General features: G+C 41.4%; 1 protein-coding gene across 1 annotated transcript in view; it reads right to left on the bottom strand.

Moving 5' to 3' along the window:
• LOC126108624 (something about silencing protein 10) overlaps positions 1–17,810 on the bottom strand; it is a 155,766-nt gene that overhangs the window by 89,380 nt on the left and 48,576 nt on the right. The window contains exon 4 of the mRNA XM_049913937.1: positions 7,242–7,366. Within this exon, the coding sequence (XP_049769894.1) occupies positions 7,242–7,366 (125 nt within the window). The remainder of the gene's footprint in view (positions 1–7,241; positions 7,367–17,810) is intronic.

Raw genomic sequence — 17,810 nt, 5'->3', positions numbered from 1 at the left:
ATGCATACAGCAAGTATCATAGCACAATGTGTTAGGTATAATTCACTCTTCCGTGACATACCAATAAACAACTTTTGTCGATATTGACTCAGCCTCTGGACCAGGGTGCTGCTCTGTTTTCTGTGCCCTTCTACTAGGGTCAGAATCAGTAAAATTATCGATTTTCTTCAAAAAGGAACCATTCCCAAAATTGACACTTAGTCTGAATTTGACAATTAGGGCATCAAGGTCATAGTGAACTAAAATGTTGAAAGGAGCATTGGCAAAAAAGCTGTGAAAATGGCTGTGATGGCAAGTCAAATGAAAACTGTGACCTTTCTAAGATTCCCCAAAGCCAAAGCCAAGTACAGACACAGATGTTTTGCCTGAGGTTATCAAAATTCATACTTCTGCAATAATGGAAGCAAGACCAGAACTGATCAGTCCTTTGATTTGTGTGGTAAACCCACTGATATAAATAAAGTTTTGACCCAAAATATAAGAGCACCAAAGGAAAGAAAGCTTTGACCTTTGTGCTAAAGCCACGAAGAGAAATAAAAGTCTCACCTTAATGGCAAAGCCACCTAGGGAAATAATAGTTTTTCAGAATAAAATTCAGTCATCAGTTGCAAATATAGTTTTGTTATACCTTGTCAGTTTCGACAAATTAATTTGTCATCTTCAGAAGCCTACAAAATTAGGTATATTATACACCTGCAGACTTTGACTATACATTTATGTAAAGTATAAGAAACATATTACAGAAACTTACTTAGTACTGGTTCAGCACATGCCAGTATCTTATTCATAGAAGCATAATGTCATGGTATGTCCAGAAACAAACACACTGCATGTGATTGCTGTAAGCACAAATTGACAATTTACAGTAACAGAATCACAGCTACATATATGTCAAGCTGTTGTGCTGGCAGCAAGGAGCATATATAAAAATTTAACCAAGGTATATAAAGAAGTTATACATAATACATTTGAAAAAAAAAAAACATGGCACTTGGTTCTAAAATACAAAAGGAATTGGCTACCTTTCACATTTTTTAAAAGTCTTGTCTTAGTGGCAATGGCAGCAATACACAAGAAAGTCTTACCTTAATAGTAAAAGCATAGACACAAATCTGGATCTAAAGTTTGTCCCAAATTCATACAAGAAGCAATTTTGATAAACATCAGTTTATTATCAGCAACTATAGATTTTTATTGATTCATAAAGTATAGACTATAGGGTTATATCTAAAAACAAAGATGATGTGACTTACCAAACGAAAGCGCTGGCAGGTTGATAGACACACAAACAAACACAAACATACACACAAAATTCAAGCTTTCGCAACCAACGGTTGCTTCGTCAGGAAAGAGGGAAGGAGAGGGGAAGATCATCCCCTCTCCTTCCCTCTTTCCTGACGAAGCAACCGTTGGTTGCGAAAGCTTGAATTTTGTGTATACACACAAAATTCAAGCTTTCGCAACCAACGGTTGCTTCGTCAGGAAAGAGGGAAGGAGAGGGGAAGATCATCCCCTCTCCTTCCCTCTTTCCTGACGAAGCAACCGTTGGTTGCGAAAGCTTGAATTTTGTGTGTATGTTTGTGTTTGTTTGTGTGTCTATCAACCTGCCAGCGCTTTCGTTTGGTAAGTCACATCATCTTTGTTTTTAGATATATTTTTCTCTTGTGGAATGTTTCCCTCTATTATATTCAGATTATAGGGTTAAGTACACACTATTTTGTCAAAATTTTCCATGACTGTTTTGCATTAATAAGGCTGAATTTTATTAACACAGTGCTCAGTTTCCTCTTTTGAGGTGTGGGTGATCATGGGCTTTTCTGCATAAACCTTAATACTTAAAAAAAGTCCAACATCTTTAAACTGTTTTATCTTGGTGGGCAATTCTTATCACCAAAACGGGAAATTACATGATGGGGAAATGACTTGTGTAGTAATTATTTCTCACGCTATATTGCACATGGAATGTCTTGTTGAAACCACATATTGTCCAAGTCTATATCCTGCAATTTAGGTACAAACAAGTGGGTTATCATGCCATTATAGTGGGCACCATTAACAGTTATGGCTAAATCAGATAAATTTTTGAATAAGAATGGTCTCATGATGACTTCAGCCCAAAATTTGCAACAACTAGTGACATGTTCTGGATGCATTCATTTCTCAACAAAATCTCATGGATTTTCTGAACCCCAAATGAGACAATTTTGGCAATTAATCGAGTCACCAAGATGAAAGTGAGATGCAATGGTGAGGATGATTTTGTCTGAAAAACTAGCATCCACTTGTTGTTCCATAATCCATTCAACAAAGTCTATTCACTGCGCATTGTGAGTAGGCTTTAGTTCTTGAGTCAACTGAACTTCATGAGCACAAAAATGCATATCTCTCATGAGAACACACTGTATAGACCTCCTCAAAATGTCAAATGCTCGGCCACAGTGCCGATTTGATGTCCCTGGACTCTCAGCGACACTTTGACAAATTGCTTTGATGCTTTGTGTTGAACAATTTGTTGAAGGACAACCAGAGTGTTTAAGAACACTAACTGATCCAGTCCCCTTAAATTTTTTAATTAATGTCTTCACAGCTGATGAAGTTGAATTACTATACCAGACCATATTTTGAACAAAAAAAAAAAAACTGCACACTGTAGCTGCCAAACTTTCATTATTTTTAAAATATTGGTCAACAATGAAAATATACTGTTCTTTAATGCAGTACTCTAATTTTAATAATCCAGAGTTGTCAGCTGTTGTGATGTCTTTTTTTCCGTTAGCACAAATGGTGCAAAATACAAATCTTGCACGAATTTTGGGACACCTGATAAACTTAGAGATAGAGGTAGCAATTGAAACTAAACTCTGAAATCTATGGTAAAAGTGTCAACACCAATGAAAATTTGGCATTCATAGTAAAGGCACCAATGCAACTAATGCACTGATCTTAATGGTAATGCCATAAAGTTGTCACCAACTCCAATGAAAACAGTGCTCTGATCATAGCGATAGACATAACATTGCCAATAACGGTGTCACCTTAGTAGTAAATGCACCAATAGAAATGAATGTCCAGCTTTCATAGTAAAGGAAATGAAAAAAATGCCCTGATCACCATGGTAATTTACCACTGCAAATAATGATCTGAATTTAATGATAAAGACGTCACTACAAATAAGGCTGTGATCTTAGTTGTAAAGATGTTTGGTCAATCTGTTTAGGAGTGGGGACAAAACACCGAGGTCATCAGTCCCATCAGATAGGGAAGAATGGGGTAGGAAGTCAGCCGTGTCCTTTCAAAGGAACCATCCCCGCATTTGCCTGAAGCGGTTTAGGGAAATCACAGGAAACCTAAATCATAATGGCCAGATGTGAGTTTGAACCGTCATTCTCCCGAATGCGAGTCCATTGTGCTAACCGTTGCACCACCTCGCTCGGTTGGTAAAGATGTGAGCAAAGAAAGCCAACACCTCAATGGTAAAACATGAGTGCAAGTATAGCTTTGACCGTAGTTTTAAAGGCACCTATACCAATGGAGGCCTGGCTTTAGTGGTAGATGACGCACCACTGCTGCTAAGGGACTAGCCTCAGTGCTAAACGCACCGACACAAGTAAAATGTTTAAGCTAACAGCTAATGCAGTGCTGAAAATACAATGAGGAGACAAAAGTCACGGGATACCTCTGAATATTGCATTGGACCTCCTTTTACACTCGTTCGTCCTCTGTTAGAACATTGCTGCGCGGTGTGGGATCCTTACCAGGTGGGATTGACGGAGGACATCGAAAGGGTGCAAAAAAGGGCAGCTCGTTTTGTATTATCATGTAATAGGGGAGAGAGTGTGGCAGATATGATACGCGAGTTGGGATGGAAGTCATTAAAGCAAAGACGTTTTTCGTCGCGGCGAGACTATTTACGAAGTTTCAGTCACCAACTTTCTCTTCCGAATGCGAAAATATTTTGTTGAGCCCAACCTACATAGATAGGAATGATCATCAAAATAAAATAAGAGAAATCAGAGCTTGAACAGAAAGGTTTAGGTGTTCATTTTTCCCGCGCGCTGTTCGGGAGTGGAACGGTAGAGAGATAGTACGATTGTGGTTCGATGAACCCTCTGCCAAGCACTTAAATGTGAATTGCAGAGTAATCATGTAGATGAAGATGTACAACTACTAGGCTGCTGGTGTTTGCAGAAATGGAAAAAACAGGGAATTCAACACGAAGAGTTCCAAACAAATCCAGCATGTGATGAAACCACCGAACAAAGGACCCATCGGAGACCTTTTATTGTAGTTATCATTGCTAGCAAAGTGGTTACTGCCAAGCTGAACGTGCATAGTTTTCCTTTCAATTCTTGCTCTAAGGGGGATAGCTTGTTGATGTACAAAACAGCTCATAATAAATCAATATTTAAATATACAGCTCTAAAACTGGCAATATATTTACAATGTGCAGCCGATATTTCCGTAGCCCAGTATGTCGGTATCTCCTCCGCCGATATATTGATACTTTTTTCAATATATCGACGGCCGATAATGATATTTCTTTAAATATTGTTGTATTGGATTCCTGATGTTTCTAAAAATATTGTCGCAGAAGAAGCTGAGTAGAACCGTGGTGTAGTGGTTGTGATATTGAACTGTTGCACAGGGGGGTTGTGAGTTCAAAACTCACCTCGAAGTTAGTGTTCATCATTCAGCTACTTACACCTTCTTCTACACGACAATATCAACGGTCTTAGCCTGTAGTGCCATCTCAACATGAATAAATTGCCAACTCTAGCAACCAATGTGCACCTGTAGAGTTTTGTTCTTTATTTGGCAAGAATCCAGCAGAAACTAATGTACAATGCAGTGTACAAGAAAACATGCACAATTAAACTCAAATTTACAAACAGTTTTCTCAATTTAAAAAGGGGGAACGATCACTGAATATCTGTCCGTTCTGATCATCCTTCAACTCCTCAAACTGACGAACACATCGGCAAAATTCATTATCCCGTCAGTGAAGATTGATGCCAGACAATCAGTGAACAACACAGCTTATGTCAGTTGTTCTAGGACGTAATTTAGTACATTTTGAATGCCGATTTGGAAATGCAAAGAGTGGCAGCAAAGTCTGTGCCCAGATTTCTCATCAGGATCCAAATGAACAGCACATTCGAGCCTGTCATGAAATGGAGGACACGTTCAAACACGGTCCTAATTTTATCGACAAAATCATCACAGGTGATGAGTTGTGGCAATATGGGTAAGGACTGCAAAGTGAACAGCAGTCAAGTTAATGGAAGTCACCTGGCTCGTCTTGTCCAAAAACAGCTTGTCATGTGACACAGAATGAGAAAACAATGCTGATCTGTCTGTTTTTTAACTTCAAAGGGATCGCACACTCTAAATTTGACCCTCAAAAGTGGATAGTCGACCAACAATTCTATTTGGAGGATACAAAAAGGTTGCACAGAAGCTCTGCACAAAAACGTCAAGTTCTGTGAAATTCTGGCAAGCACTTTTTGCACTAAATGCTTCTGTGCACACGGATCTCAATATTCGGTAATTTTTGGACGCGATGAAAACAACTACCTGTATCTGTGCAACCTATTTGTCAGATTCAGCTCTTTTGGACTTCTTCCTGTTCCCTAGAATGAAAATGGACTTGAAAAGAAAGCGTTTTGATGATGTGGACAGTATAAAACACAATGCCACAACAGCACTAGTGGGTATTAATTGAGGAGGTGCTTACAAAGCTAGGATAGATACAGGGTGGAGCACGAAATGTGTTACCAATTGTTTCTTTCACAATTTACAACGCATATTAGATATACCGCTTAGATCTCTACAGCAGTACCAGCAGAGATTCGAAAAACAAATGAGTTATGAAATGACGTGTAATTCACGATACTGCCACTAGGAGACTAGTAAGTAGCAATGGCTGACAATGGAAGACTGACGACACAGCAACGATCAGCAATTGTGTTACTTTTTCATGAAACGAAAAGCCTTGCTGTGACTCAAAAGGCGTTTTCGACAAAAGTTTAACACACAATGGGTCCCTTGCAAGAAGACCATCCATTGTAAGATAAATCTGTACAGGAAGGAACAGTATTGGAAGCAAAGCAACCTCGGCCCAGGCCTGTTTGTTCGCCGGAGAATATTGAAGCGGTACGAGTTGCTGTACAGAGAAGTCCCGGGAAATCGTGTAGAAAGGCAGCAGTACAACTGGGAATATCGAGACGCTCCGTTCGACGCATTCTTAAAAGTGACCTTCATATGTACCCATACAAGATGACCTGTGTACAGGAGCTCACTGAAGAACACAAGCAGCAGAGACTACTGTTTGCTCAGTGGGCGAAGGATAGGGAAGAAACTCTCAACAACGTTTGGTTTTCAGACGAGGTGCATTTTCATTTAGACGGTGTGGTTAACAAACAAAATGTACGCTTTTGGGCCACTGAAAACCCACAAGTGCTTCATGAACGACAACATTATGCTCCGAGGATTACAGCGTGGGCAGCAATTTCCAGTCACGGACTTATTGGACCCTTTTCCTTTGAAGAAACTGTGAACAGCGAGCGGTATTTGAGCGTGCTTTGCAATAGCTTCATTCCCCAGCTTCTTGCTACTGCCTTGCCCTTCAACACGCAGTGGTTCGTGCAAGATGGAGCAAGGCCACATACTGCAAACACTGTGTTGGAGTTCATACACGAGCATTTTGACATGCGGATCATTTCACTCGGGTTTCCAGGTCGCTTGAATGACGGACAAAATTGCCCCCCCCCCCCCCAATAGTCCAGACCTCAATCCGTGTGACTTTTTTCTTTGGGGGTATGTAAGGGAAAAAATTTTCCCGAAACGTCCACGTGAGTTAATGGAGCTCAGAAGACTTATTCTTCAAGCTTGCAGTGAAATTACGGAAGACATGTGTCGTAGGGTAATCACTAACCTCAGTGTTCATTCGAAGGAAGTTAGGAAATGAAATGGTGGACATATTGAGCACGTGCTGAATTAGAACAAATCTCCATGAACGGGTCTTCATTGTAGTATATGTTCCTTTCAGATTGTATTGACAATAAAGTTTATATTCAAAAACAAAATGGTATCACATTTCGTGCGCCACCCTGTATTTGGACATGTGCCATAGTAATGATGCAGAGTATTTTCAAAGAGACTAACATCATATACTTTTAAAAAATCTTGTTTTTTACAAAGAAATCCCATTGTGGGCCCGGCCCACATGGTGACGTCCTGACCTTAGCGATGAAGGCGCTGAGGCCGAAGTCCTCGTCCCGCAGCTGGCTGGCCAGACGCTTCTGGATCTGCCGCGCCTCCTCCTCCTCCAGTCGGGCTGCCTCCTCTTCCTCCTCCTTCTGGAAGCCTGAAAAAGACACACTCTGCTCACTACACTAGGGATATGTGGGTCTGAGCACCAGTACACTATATCATAACATCCAGTGTCAGGGTGTATAGGCAGAAAAACAAATTCTCGGATTTGCCAGTTAAAAATACACTTATTCCCAGGCAAAAATAAACTTTTTCTGTGTTAAGTGACAGCATACTTTCCCTTGGAGCTGTAAAACATATCAATCATCCGAAAGGTAAAGGTTTTACTTCCCAGCACTTCAGGAAACACAACCCAGCAAATAACAACATAGTTTGGAAAGATCTTCGGTGTGTGGCAACATGTACACTACATATTTTTGTATTACGGAAGTATAAACACAAATTTCCCCAAATACGGCACATTAGTTGCCAAAGCACTGAAACTGAGATTGCAATTCACTTTTGTCAGCCCATCGCAGTTGACAGCAGATGATCTCGTCAGCCAATGACAGCAGATATTCAGAGCATAGGACATGTGATGTATTCAGCCAGCAGCAACATCAACAATGACTAGTACCAACACAAAAACAAGAGAAGATATGGTTTAAATTAATATACGTACAGTGAGGCTACAAGAAAAGTTAAACTTTCACACATAATTTTTTTTTTTTTTAGTGTGTGTTACCCTTAGAGTTATACACACATCAAAAAATGTTTTGATTTTACCCCAGTTCCCATAACTCCTGAAGATACAAACTGACTGCGAATACTCTATCACAAACACAGTCCCTTTGACTGTTCCGAGACATCACTAAACACACCCAAAGATGTACACAACCATGCACGGGCAGTGCCTATTAGACAGAGGGGGTCTGACATTCGATCAGTTCCAGTCATTCCACAAGGGAGGAGGCACACGGCTCGTGTTGTCTGTAGTTCAACCGTGCCTAGACGGTCAATACCGCAATTCGATCGCGTCCGCATTGTTCCTTTGTGCCAGGACGGGCTCTCAACAAGGGAAGTGTCCAGGTGTCTCGGAGTGAACCAAAGCGATGTTGTTCGGACATGGAGAAGATACAGAGAGACAGGAACTGTCGATGACATGCCTCGCTCAGGCCGCCCGAGGGCTACTACTACAGTGGATGACTGCTACCTATGGATTATGGCCCGGAGAAACCCTAACAGCTATGCCACCATATTAAATAATGCTTTTCGTGCAGCCACAGGACATCACGTTACGACTCAAATTGTGCGCAATAGGCTGCATGATGTGCTACTTTACTCCCAATGTCCATGGCGAGGTCCATCTTTGGAATGACACTGTGCAGCACGGTACAGATGGGCCCGACAACATGCCAAATGGACCACTCTGGATTGGCATCATGTTCTCTTCACCAATGAGTGTCACGTATGCCTTCAACCAGACAATTGTCGGAGACGTGTTTGGAGGCAGCCCAGTCAGGCTGAACACCTTAGACACACTGTCCAGTGCGTGCAGCAAGGTGGAGGTTCCCTGCTGTTTTGGGGTGGCATTATGTGGGGCCAATATACACTGCTGGTGGTCACAGAAGGTGCCATAACGGCTGTACGATACACGAATGCTATCCTCCGACTGACAAGAAAACCGCATCGGCAGAATATTGGCGATGCATTCGTCTTCCTGGACGACATATCACGCCCCCATCGTGCACATCTTGTGAATGACTTCCTTCAGGATAATGACATTGTTGTACTAGAGTGGCCAGAATGTTCTCCAGACATTAAACCTACCGAACATGCCTGGGATAGATTGAAAAGGGCTGTTTATGGACGACATGACCCACCAACCACTCTGAGGGATCTACGCTGAATCACCATTGAGGAGTTGGACAATCTTGACCGACAGCACCTTGATGAACTTGTAGATAGTATGCCATGGTGAATACAGGCATGCACAATGCTAGAGGACGTGCTACTGGGTATTAGAGGTGCCGGTGTGTACAGCAATGTGGACCACCACCTCTGAAGGTCTCGTTGTACAGTGGTACAACATGCAATGTGTGGTTTTCATGAGCAATAAAAAGGGCAGAAGGATGTTTATGTTGATCTTATTTGTTTTCTGTACAGGTTCCGGAACTCTTGGAACTGAGATGATGCAAAACTTTTTTTGATGTATGTATATCAAACACAAATGTGCCAGTAAAATTTTAAATAATGACATGAATGTCCTGGAACCGAGATGATGCAAAATTTTTTTGATGTGTGTATATCAAACACAAATGTGCCAGTAAAATTTTTAAATAATGACATGAATGGCTGGTTTCTAAGTCCCAAATTTTTCTAAGCAGCTGGTCCTCAAGATGTTAAGTTTTGAACGAGAGTCAAATGTCCGTGATTCAAGAAATTCATCGCACATTCTCTAATAACATAATTCATGTTGCTTAAAAGGAAATTTACTTTGAAAGTAACACTTCTCAAACCACCATTCGCAATATTTTCCTGCAGTGTGTTAGAAATGTAGACAGTTCTGACATCACACTCACTGAAAGTAGTTTGCTGTTACAAAGTAGAAGTCTTTGTCCTAAGGCCTTTGACACATTTCACTGTCAGAAAACACTTGTGTGTGCACTGTGTTCTGTTGTTGTAATGGCACATTTTCTTAGCAACTTAGGTTTTATTTTTGTGTTTTTCTCTCATTTATATTCAGGATGTATACACGGACAAGGAAAAAAAATTCCTGGATTTTTCCCAGGTTTCCCGGTTAAAAAACACACTTCTTCCTGGGTGAAAATACACTTTTTCTGTGTTAAGTGACAGTATACTTTTCCTTGGAACTGTAAAACATATCAATCCTTTGAATGGTTATGGTTTTATACATCAGCGTAGAACTTCTCATGCCTTTAGAAAACGAAACTAAGAAGAAAAGACCATGTAGGTTGGATATTTTCGTATCACGAAAGTATAAATTCAAATTCCATCAAACACCGCATGTTACTTTCTGGAGCATTGAAATCAAAATTGCGATGCGCTTTTGTAAGCCAGTCGTAGGTCATCTCACATGATCTCGTGAGCCAATACAGCTGATATTCAGGGCTTAGAACACGTGATGTAGTCAGCCAATAGCATTATCACTGTTAAGTAGTGCATGCACACAAATAGGAAAAGTTATTGGTGTAAATTGTACATAGTGTTGCTGCAAGCAATTCTGAGACGAGCAAAGAGGAAACACATAAGGAATATCATCACTGAAGCAGAAACAGACTTCAGAGGACAAAAGACTAGGGAAATGTTTCTGAGGGTGAAGTACCTCTGCAAAGGTCACCAGGCCATGCAGAAATTTGTCAAAGATTCCCGTGCTAAGATCCTGATGAACGATAGGGACATAGCTGAGAGATGGAAAGAGTACTTTCGACAGCTGCTAAATTGTGATGAACCCGAACTGCAGTTTGATTTCCAGTACCCAATTACAGCCGACGCAGACTATCCCCCAACTACCCTGAATGAGATAAAAACCAGAATCAGACACCTTAAACAGAATAACAGTCCAGGTGAAGATGGAATACAGGCTGAAATGATCCTGGCAGGAGGAGAGAAACTTGCAGAAAAAATACACCGACTGATACAGGCAATATGGACCAAAGAAGAACTACCAGGAGAATGGAAAACAGCTCTGATTTGCCCAATACATAAGAAGGGCGACAAACTGAAATGTGACAACTATTGAGGAATCGCCCTGCTTAATGCCTGCTATAAGATCCTGTCCAATTGCCTCATACATAGAATTCAGCCAGTGGCAGAATCGGTGATTGGGGAGTACCAGGGAGGTTTCCGGCCAGGACAGTCAAAAGTAGATCACATCTTCAGTCTTCGGCAGCTCATTGAGAAACTGGGTGAATATGGTAAAGATTTGCATATTTTATTCGTTGATTCATCGCAAGAGCCTGCTCAACTGTTTAAGGGAGTTTGGCATAGCAGAGAAACTCATCAATCTGACAAAGATCTGTCTGAACGAAACATGTGCAAAGGTGAAGATGGGAAATCGCATAACTGAGGAGTTTGAAATTGTGACAGGACTCAGGCACGGAAATGGGTTGTCCCCTATCCTGTTCAACTTTGCCCTCGAGAAGATTGTACGCGAGACCTTCCAAGAGAACGAAAGTATGAAATCAAAGGAAAGAGAATGGCATACTTAGCTTATGCAGACGACATATGTTTACTCTCTAGGTTGGAAGAGGAGTTGGAGCAAATGACCATAGCACTAAAGGAGGCTGCCAACAAATTTGGGCTAAACATAAACGAAGCCAAGACAGAGTGCCTCATTATGATGCATGGTCATTGTCAGACTGCTGATCATCTACAATCACTGCAGGTTGTGGACCATTCCTACAAGAGAGTGCAAGTATTCAAATACCTAGGGGCACTTTTCACTGAGAACGCGTCATGTGAAGCAGAGATCAATGCCAGAATACCGATCTTACCACAGCCTAGCACAACTGCTTCAGTTAAAATCTCTCTCCAGACAGTTCAGTATTAGACTGTACAAAACCTGATCCAGCCTGTTGTTTTATGTGGCTGAGACGGGGATGGTCCGGAAACAGCACTTCCATAAGCTCGTAGTTTTTGAGAGAAAAGTGCTTCGGAAGAGCTCCGGTCCGGTTCTGGATGCAAACACAGGCTAATGGAGGATCAGATACAACCGAGAGCAGAAACTGTCAAAGCCAAACGAATGGAGTGGGCCGGCCATGTGGCCCGGATGGAAGATCACAGATGGCCTCGGAAGCTCCTGTATTTCACACCTACAGGAAAGAGACCCCCAGGTAGACCCAAGAAGCGTTGAAGGAATGAGCTCCATGAAGATTTAAACCAAGTGTCAATAGATGTGGACAAATGGCGGATAGCAGCAATGGACAGAATACAGTGGAGGGGGAAACTTTGTTAAAGTATTATTTCTTCCCAGTCAAAATTACAAAAATTTAACTGAAAACTAAAGCAAAGAAGTATCCCAGAATTCTAAAAAATTCCCGGGTTTTTCCCGGTTTTCTACAGGATGAAAAAATTCCTGGGTCTTTCCTGGATCTTTCGGGTCATATACCCCCTGATATTATTCTGCAGCAGCAATCTACAGTAAATTATTTATTAGAATATCAGTTCTTACAATTCAAATTTACAAAAATTTAACTGAAAACCAAAATAATGGGTTTTTTCCGTTTTCGACCTGGATGAAAAATGGCCTGGGTTTTCCCCAGATTTCTCAGTTGTTGCAGGGCATACACACCCTGAGTGTCTACTGTAACTATATGTTTCAGTTATGTACTGTTACAGAATCTTTACACATATCACAGTTCAGTCCTCAATTGGTCCTTGGGCATTTTTCTCTGACTGATTGCTATTTGGAAAAGGAACCAAAGGAGCTATAATGGCAATACAAATGATCTTAGAAACAGAAATTGAGATGAACAGGAAAACCCATTCTCCTTTCATTGGCCTAATGAAGGCTTTTGACAGAGCAGACTGGTAGTTACTGCTTGGAAAACTGAATGAAACTGCAATAGACTGGGAGATGAGAGACTGATTCTCAATCTACAGAGTCCGCCTGAAAAATGTATACACTCTTTGTCAGGCTCTATCGAGATATTGGTATAGTTGTTCGATTTGAGTTATGAGTGTGTTGCAGTATGGTCTTTGGCTCAACAGATGTTGGTACTTTCATCTTGGTACTGAGAAAACAAGATGGCTGGAGCACGCTTGACATTCGAGCAATGAAAACGTATTCTGAAGTGGTTTTTCAAGTCTAATAATGCTGCTGAAGTGCAACGTTAGTGGGGGCGGGGAATTTGAAACAGAACCACCAACCCACCTAACAATTAAATGCACCATTGACAAGTTTGGATTGCACGGAACGATTTGTGGTAATGACAACAGAAGATCAGGAAGACAGCATACACCTACAAGTACTGCTTCGTCAGCTCTTGTGTTCCAAACATTTGTTAATTCTCCACAGAAGTCTGCTACGCAATGTGCACATAAAGTGGGGGTTAGCAGTACAAGTATACAAAGAATTCTGAAAGCTGCAAAGTGGAACGTTTGCATTCCATGCTTGCTGCATGTGATTAATGATGAGGATCCCAATCACCGTATGCAATTTTGCAAATGGTACCAACAAACGGTAGCTGATGATAAAGAATTTGTGATGAAGGTAGTGTGGAGAAACGAGGCACAATTTAAACTTAATGAGCCGTGAATCGGCATAACAGTGTGTACTGGGCACTGGAAAATTCGCATGTTTATGAAAATAAAGCGGGCAGTCTACCAGGGGATCATGTGTGGTGTGGACTATCATCTAGGGCAGGGCTTAACAACTGGCCAGTTTTGAGCGCTAGTACTCGCGTCTGCTCAGGCACGTGCTCGCGAGCAGGTGCAAGGTCGCGGAGTAGGGAGGGAGGGGAGGGAGGGGAAATGCGCGCGCACGTTTGAATGTGATCTCGCGTTCTTAGCAGATTTAACTAGCCATCTGAATGCTTTGAACATTTCACTACAAGGTAAAGATCTGCTAATTACTCATTTCATAGATCGAATACGAGCTTTTAAAATGAAATTGACACTTTGGGTGAGTCAGCTGGAAACAGGAAACCTAGCTCATTTTCCTAAATTATCATCCATGCAAGATGTTCACAAAGATTGTGAACGTTATTCACATAGTTTAGTTGATCAGCGCTTTCAAGATCTGACAGCACCAGACAGTGATTTCGATCTGTTCTCTCCATATTCAGCGAATATTTAAGAGATTCGTCCTGAGCTGCAGCAAGAAATTATTGACCTGCAGTGTGACAGAGAATACAGAGACAAATTTCAGAACAAGAAAAACATTTTGGAATTCTACAGACACTTCCCTCAGGATAGATTTCCTCGTTTGCACAAACTGGCGGCTACAATAATATCAATGTTCGGTTCCACGTATGTTTGTGAACAACTGTTCTCTGCAATGAAATGTAACAAGACGCGCCTGAGAAACGCATTGTCTGGTCGAAATTTAAACTGCACGCTGCACCTTCAATGCACAAGAACAATTACTCCGAACATAGACGCAATTGTAAAGGGCAAAAAGTACAAGATAACCGAGAATCCCACACTTCAGTGACACCTTTTATTGTGTAACAGTTCACAAATTAATGCGAATGTAGAGGCATACACTAAGCTAATAAAATTATGTGGCACGTGTACATTCTCCTTTATTTGTTTCATTTGTCGCAGTAATAATTCGTGAGTGATATCCCTGCAGGTAGCCGTGGATTTACATTGACTCGCGGCAGCTGTTGTGTGCCCCACGTGACTCTCCCCACTCTCCGCTCTGGTCCAGTAGTGGGGGTAGCATGCTCGCGCTGCTCCGTGCTCGCGCCTTGCTGCTCACAGCTTGCTCCGCGAGCACGTATGTTGTGAAGCCCTGATCTACGGGCTTAGTAGGACCATTTCTCTTTGAGCTACTGTCACTGGAGAATTGTACCTGGAAATGTTACGCACATCAATTTTGCCAGGTATACGTGTGCTTTACAGAGCTGATGAAGACATCTTGTACCAACAGGATGGGGTGCCACCACACCACTATCTAGTCATGCGAACTTTCTCGGATGACAATTTTCCAGGACACTGGACTGGAAGAAGAGGACCCATCGAGTTCTCTCCACGGTCACCATATCTAACTTCTATGGACTTTTACTTGTGGGGGAACTGTGAAAGATAATGTCTATCAACATAAGCCACACACGCTGGAGGAACTTTGACAGGAGATTACAGCGACACGTACAATGATCTCCACTGTAACACTGACTGATGTAGTTGTGGCAACTGTTCGTCGTTCTGTTACATGTATAGCCACCAACGGCAAACCTTTTGAACATTTAAAGTAACCGTGTGCTAAATTGAAGGTTGTAGAACATGTGTGATCAATTATTAAAAGTAAAATAAACATATAAGTAATACTTTTTGTTCCTTAAAGTGTGTATACATTTTTTTATAGAAAAAACAAAGCACAGAAATTATCACTGGCAATATGAAAGAGACTACAATAAGTAGACATTTCCAACAAGATTGTGCTCTCTGCCCTCTATAAAAAGTGCAATACAAACAATGAAAAACAGCACAAAAGGAATCAAAATTATTGGTACATAAATATACTGTATTCAATTTGCTGATAATACTGTAATGTTGACAGATTAGGACATGAACTAATGAACATGTCAAAAATTTTGTCCAATACCTTGGATAAACACAAATTGAAAATAAACACAAACAAGACTACAATAATGGTGACAGACAAATGACACAGACAAGCTAAAATAGAAAATGCAAGTAAATGAATTTTGCTATGTCGAAGTACAACAACATATGACAACAAAAGGATAATGGATGTTAAAAGAAGTATCCAATAACCAAACACACCTTGTGAATAAGGGCTGTATTTGCACAAATAAAGGCTGCACTATTCTCCTAAATTTTGGCTCACAGAATCGTGGTGTGGCATATAACCAAGATTTTTTTTCCCACTCAGATCATCAACCACCAATTTCAAAATGACATGTACATTGTACACGTATCTTGTGGATTGAAATTCATGCCATTACAAGTTATGCAGTTACTTTTGTAAACTATGAAAGACTTAAGAAAAAAAGGAGAAAAACATATACACTACCGCCCATTAAAATCACTACACCACAAAGATGACATGCTACAGACTCGAAATTTAACAGACAGGAAGAAGATGCTGTGATATGCAGATGATTAGCTTTTCAGAGCATTCACACAAGATTGGCACTGGTGGTGACACGTACAACATGCTGGCATGAGGAAAGTTTCCAACCGATTTCTCATACACCAACAGCAGCTGACGGGCGTTGCCTGGTGAAACGTTGTTGTGATGCCTCGTGTAAGGAGGAGAAATGCGTACTATCACGTTTCCAACTTTGATAAAGGTCGGATTGTAGCCTATCGCCATTGCGGTTTATCGTATCATGACATTGCTGCTCGCGTCAGTCGAGATCCAATGACCGTTTGCAGGATATGGAATCGGTGGGTTCAGAAGGGTAATACGGAATGCCGTGCTGGATCCCAACGGCCTCATATCACTAGCAGTCAAGATGACAGGCATCTTATCCACATGGCTGTAACGGATCGTGCAGCCACGTCTTGATCCCCGAGTTAACAGATGGGGACGCTTGCAAGACAACAACCATCTGCACGAACGGTTCGACGATGTTTGCAGCAGCATGGACTATCAGCTCGGAGACCGTGGCTGCAGTTATCCTCAATGCTGCATCACAGACAGGAGCGCCTGCGATGGTGAACTCAACGATGAACCTGGGTGCACAAATGGCAAAACGTCATTTTTTCGGATGAATCCAGGTTCTGTTTACAGCATCATGATGGTCACATCAGTATTTGGCGACATTGCGGTGAATGCACAATGGAAGCGTGTATTTGTCATTGCCATACTGGCGTATCACCCGGCGTGATGGTATGGGGTGCCACTGGTTACATGTCTCGGTCACCTCTTGTTTGCACTGACGGCACTTTGAACAGTGGACGATACATTTCAGATGTGTTACGACCCATGGCTCTACCCTTCATTTGATCCCTGTGAAACCCTACATTTCAGCAGGATAATGCAGGACCGCGTATTGCAAGGCCTGTACGGGCCTTTCTGGATAAAGAAAATGTTCGACTGCTGCCCTGGCCAGTACATTCTCCAGATCTCTCACCAACTGAAAACGTCTCGTCAATGGTGGCCGAGCAACTGGCTCGTCACAATACGCCAGTCACTACTCTTGATGAACCGTGGTATCGTGTTGAAGCTGCATGGGCAGCTGTACCTGTACACACCATCCAAGCTCTGTTTGACTCAATGCCCAGGCGTATCAAGGTTGTTATTACAGCCAGAGGTGGTTGTTCTGGGGACCGATTTCTCAGGATCTATGCACCCAAATTGCGTGAAAATGTAATCAAATGTCAGTTCTAGTATAATATATTTGTCCAATGAATACCCATTTATCATCTGCATTTCTTCTTCGTGTAGCAATTTTAATGGCCAGTAGTGTACTTTACTTGCACATACAACAGCTGTTTTTAAAAAAGGAAAGCACTGCACTGCTGCTTTTCAGTGCCACACATGCATGTTTGCACATTATGTTCACCTAAGCTACTTACTGTAGTACTGTTTGGTACATCAAAATAGACCAGTGTTTGGTTTGCATTCCCTGTTTGGGAATGTAAATAAAAAAAAAATTGTCGAAGCTGGATCACGTAACATTGCAAAGACATCAAAATGTTATCGTAAGCCTGAGACAGTGTCCACGCTATTGTAGTTCTGTGATTAAATAGATGGATTAGTTGTCGGTTAAACCACCAAACGTGTCCGTACAAAACTTTAGATACCATTTGTGAAATGTTTCTTTTACACGCTATTTTGCCGCCTTCAATTTGGATCAGATAAGTTGTGGTGACACATTTACATTTCCTGTTCTGAACTA

Source organism: Schistocerca cancellata, chromosome 11 (genome assembly GCF_023864275.1).
Source record: "Schistocerca cancellata isolate TAMUIC-IGC-003103 chromosome 11, iqSchCanc2.1, whole genome shotgun sequence".
Taxonomy (NCBI): domain Eukaryota; kingdom Metazoa; phylum Arthropoda; class Insecta; order Orthoptera; family Acrididae; genus Schistocerca; species Schistocerca cancellata.
This window is presented reverse-complemented; position numbering and strand designations above follow the sequence as displayed.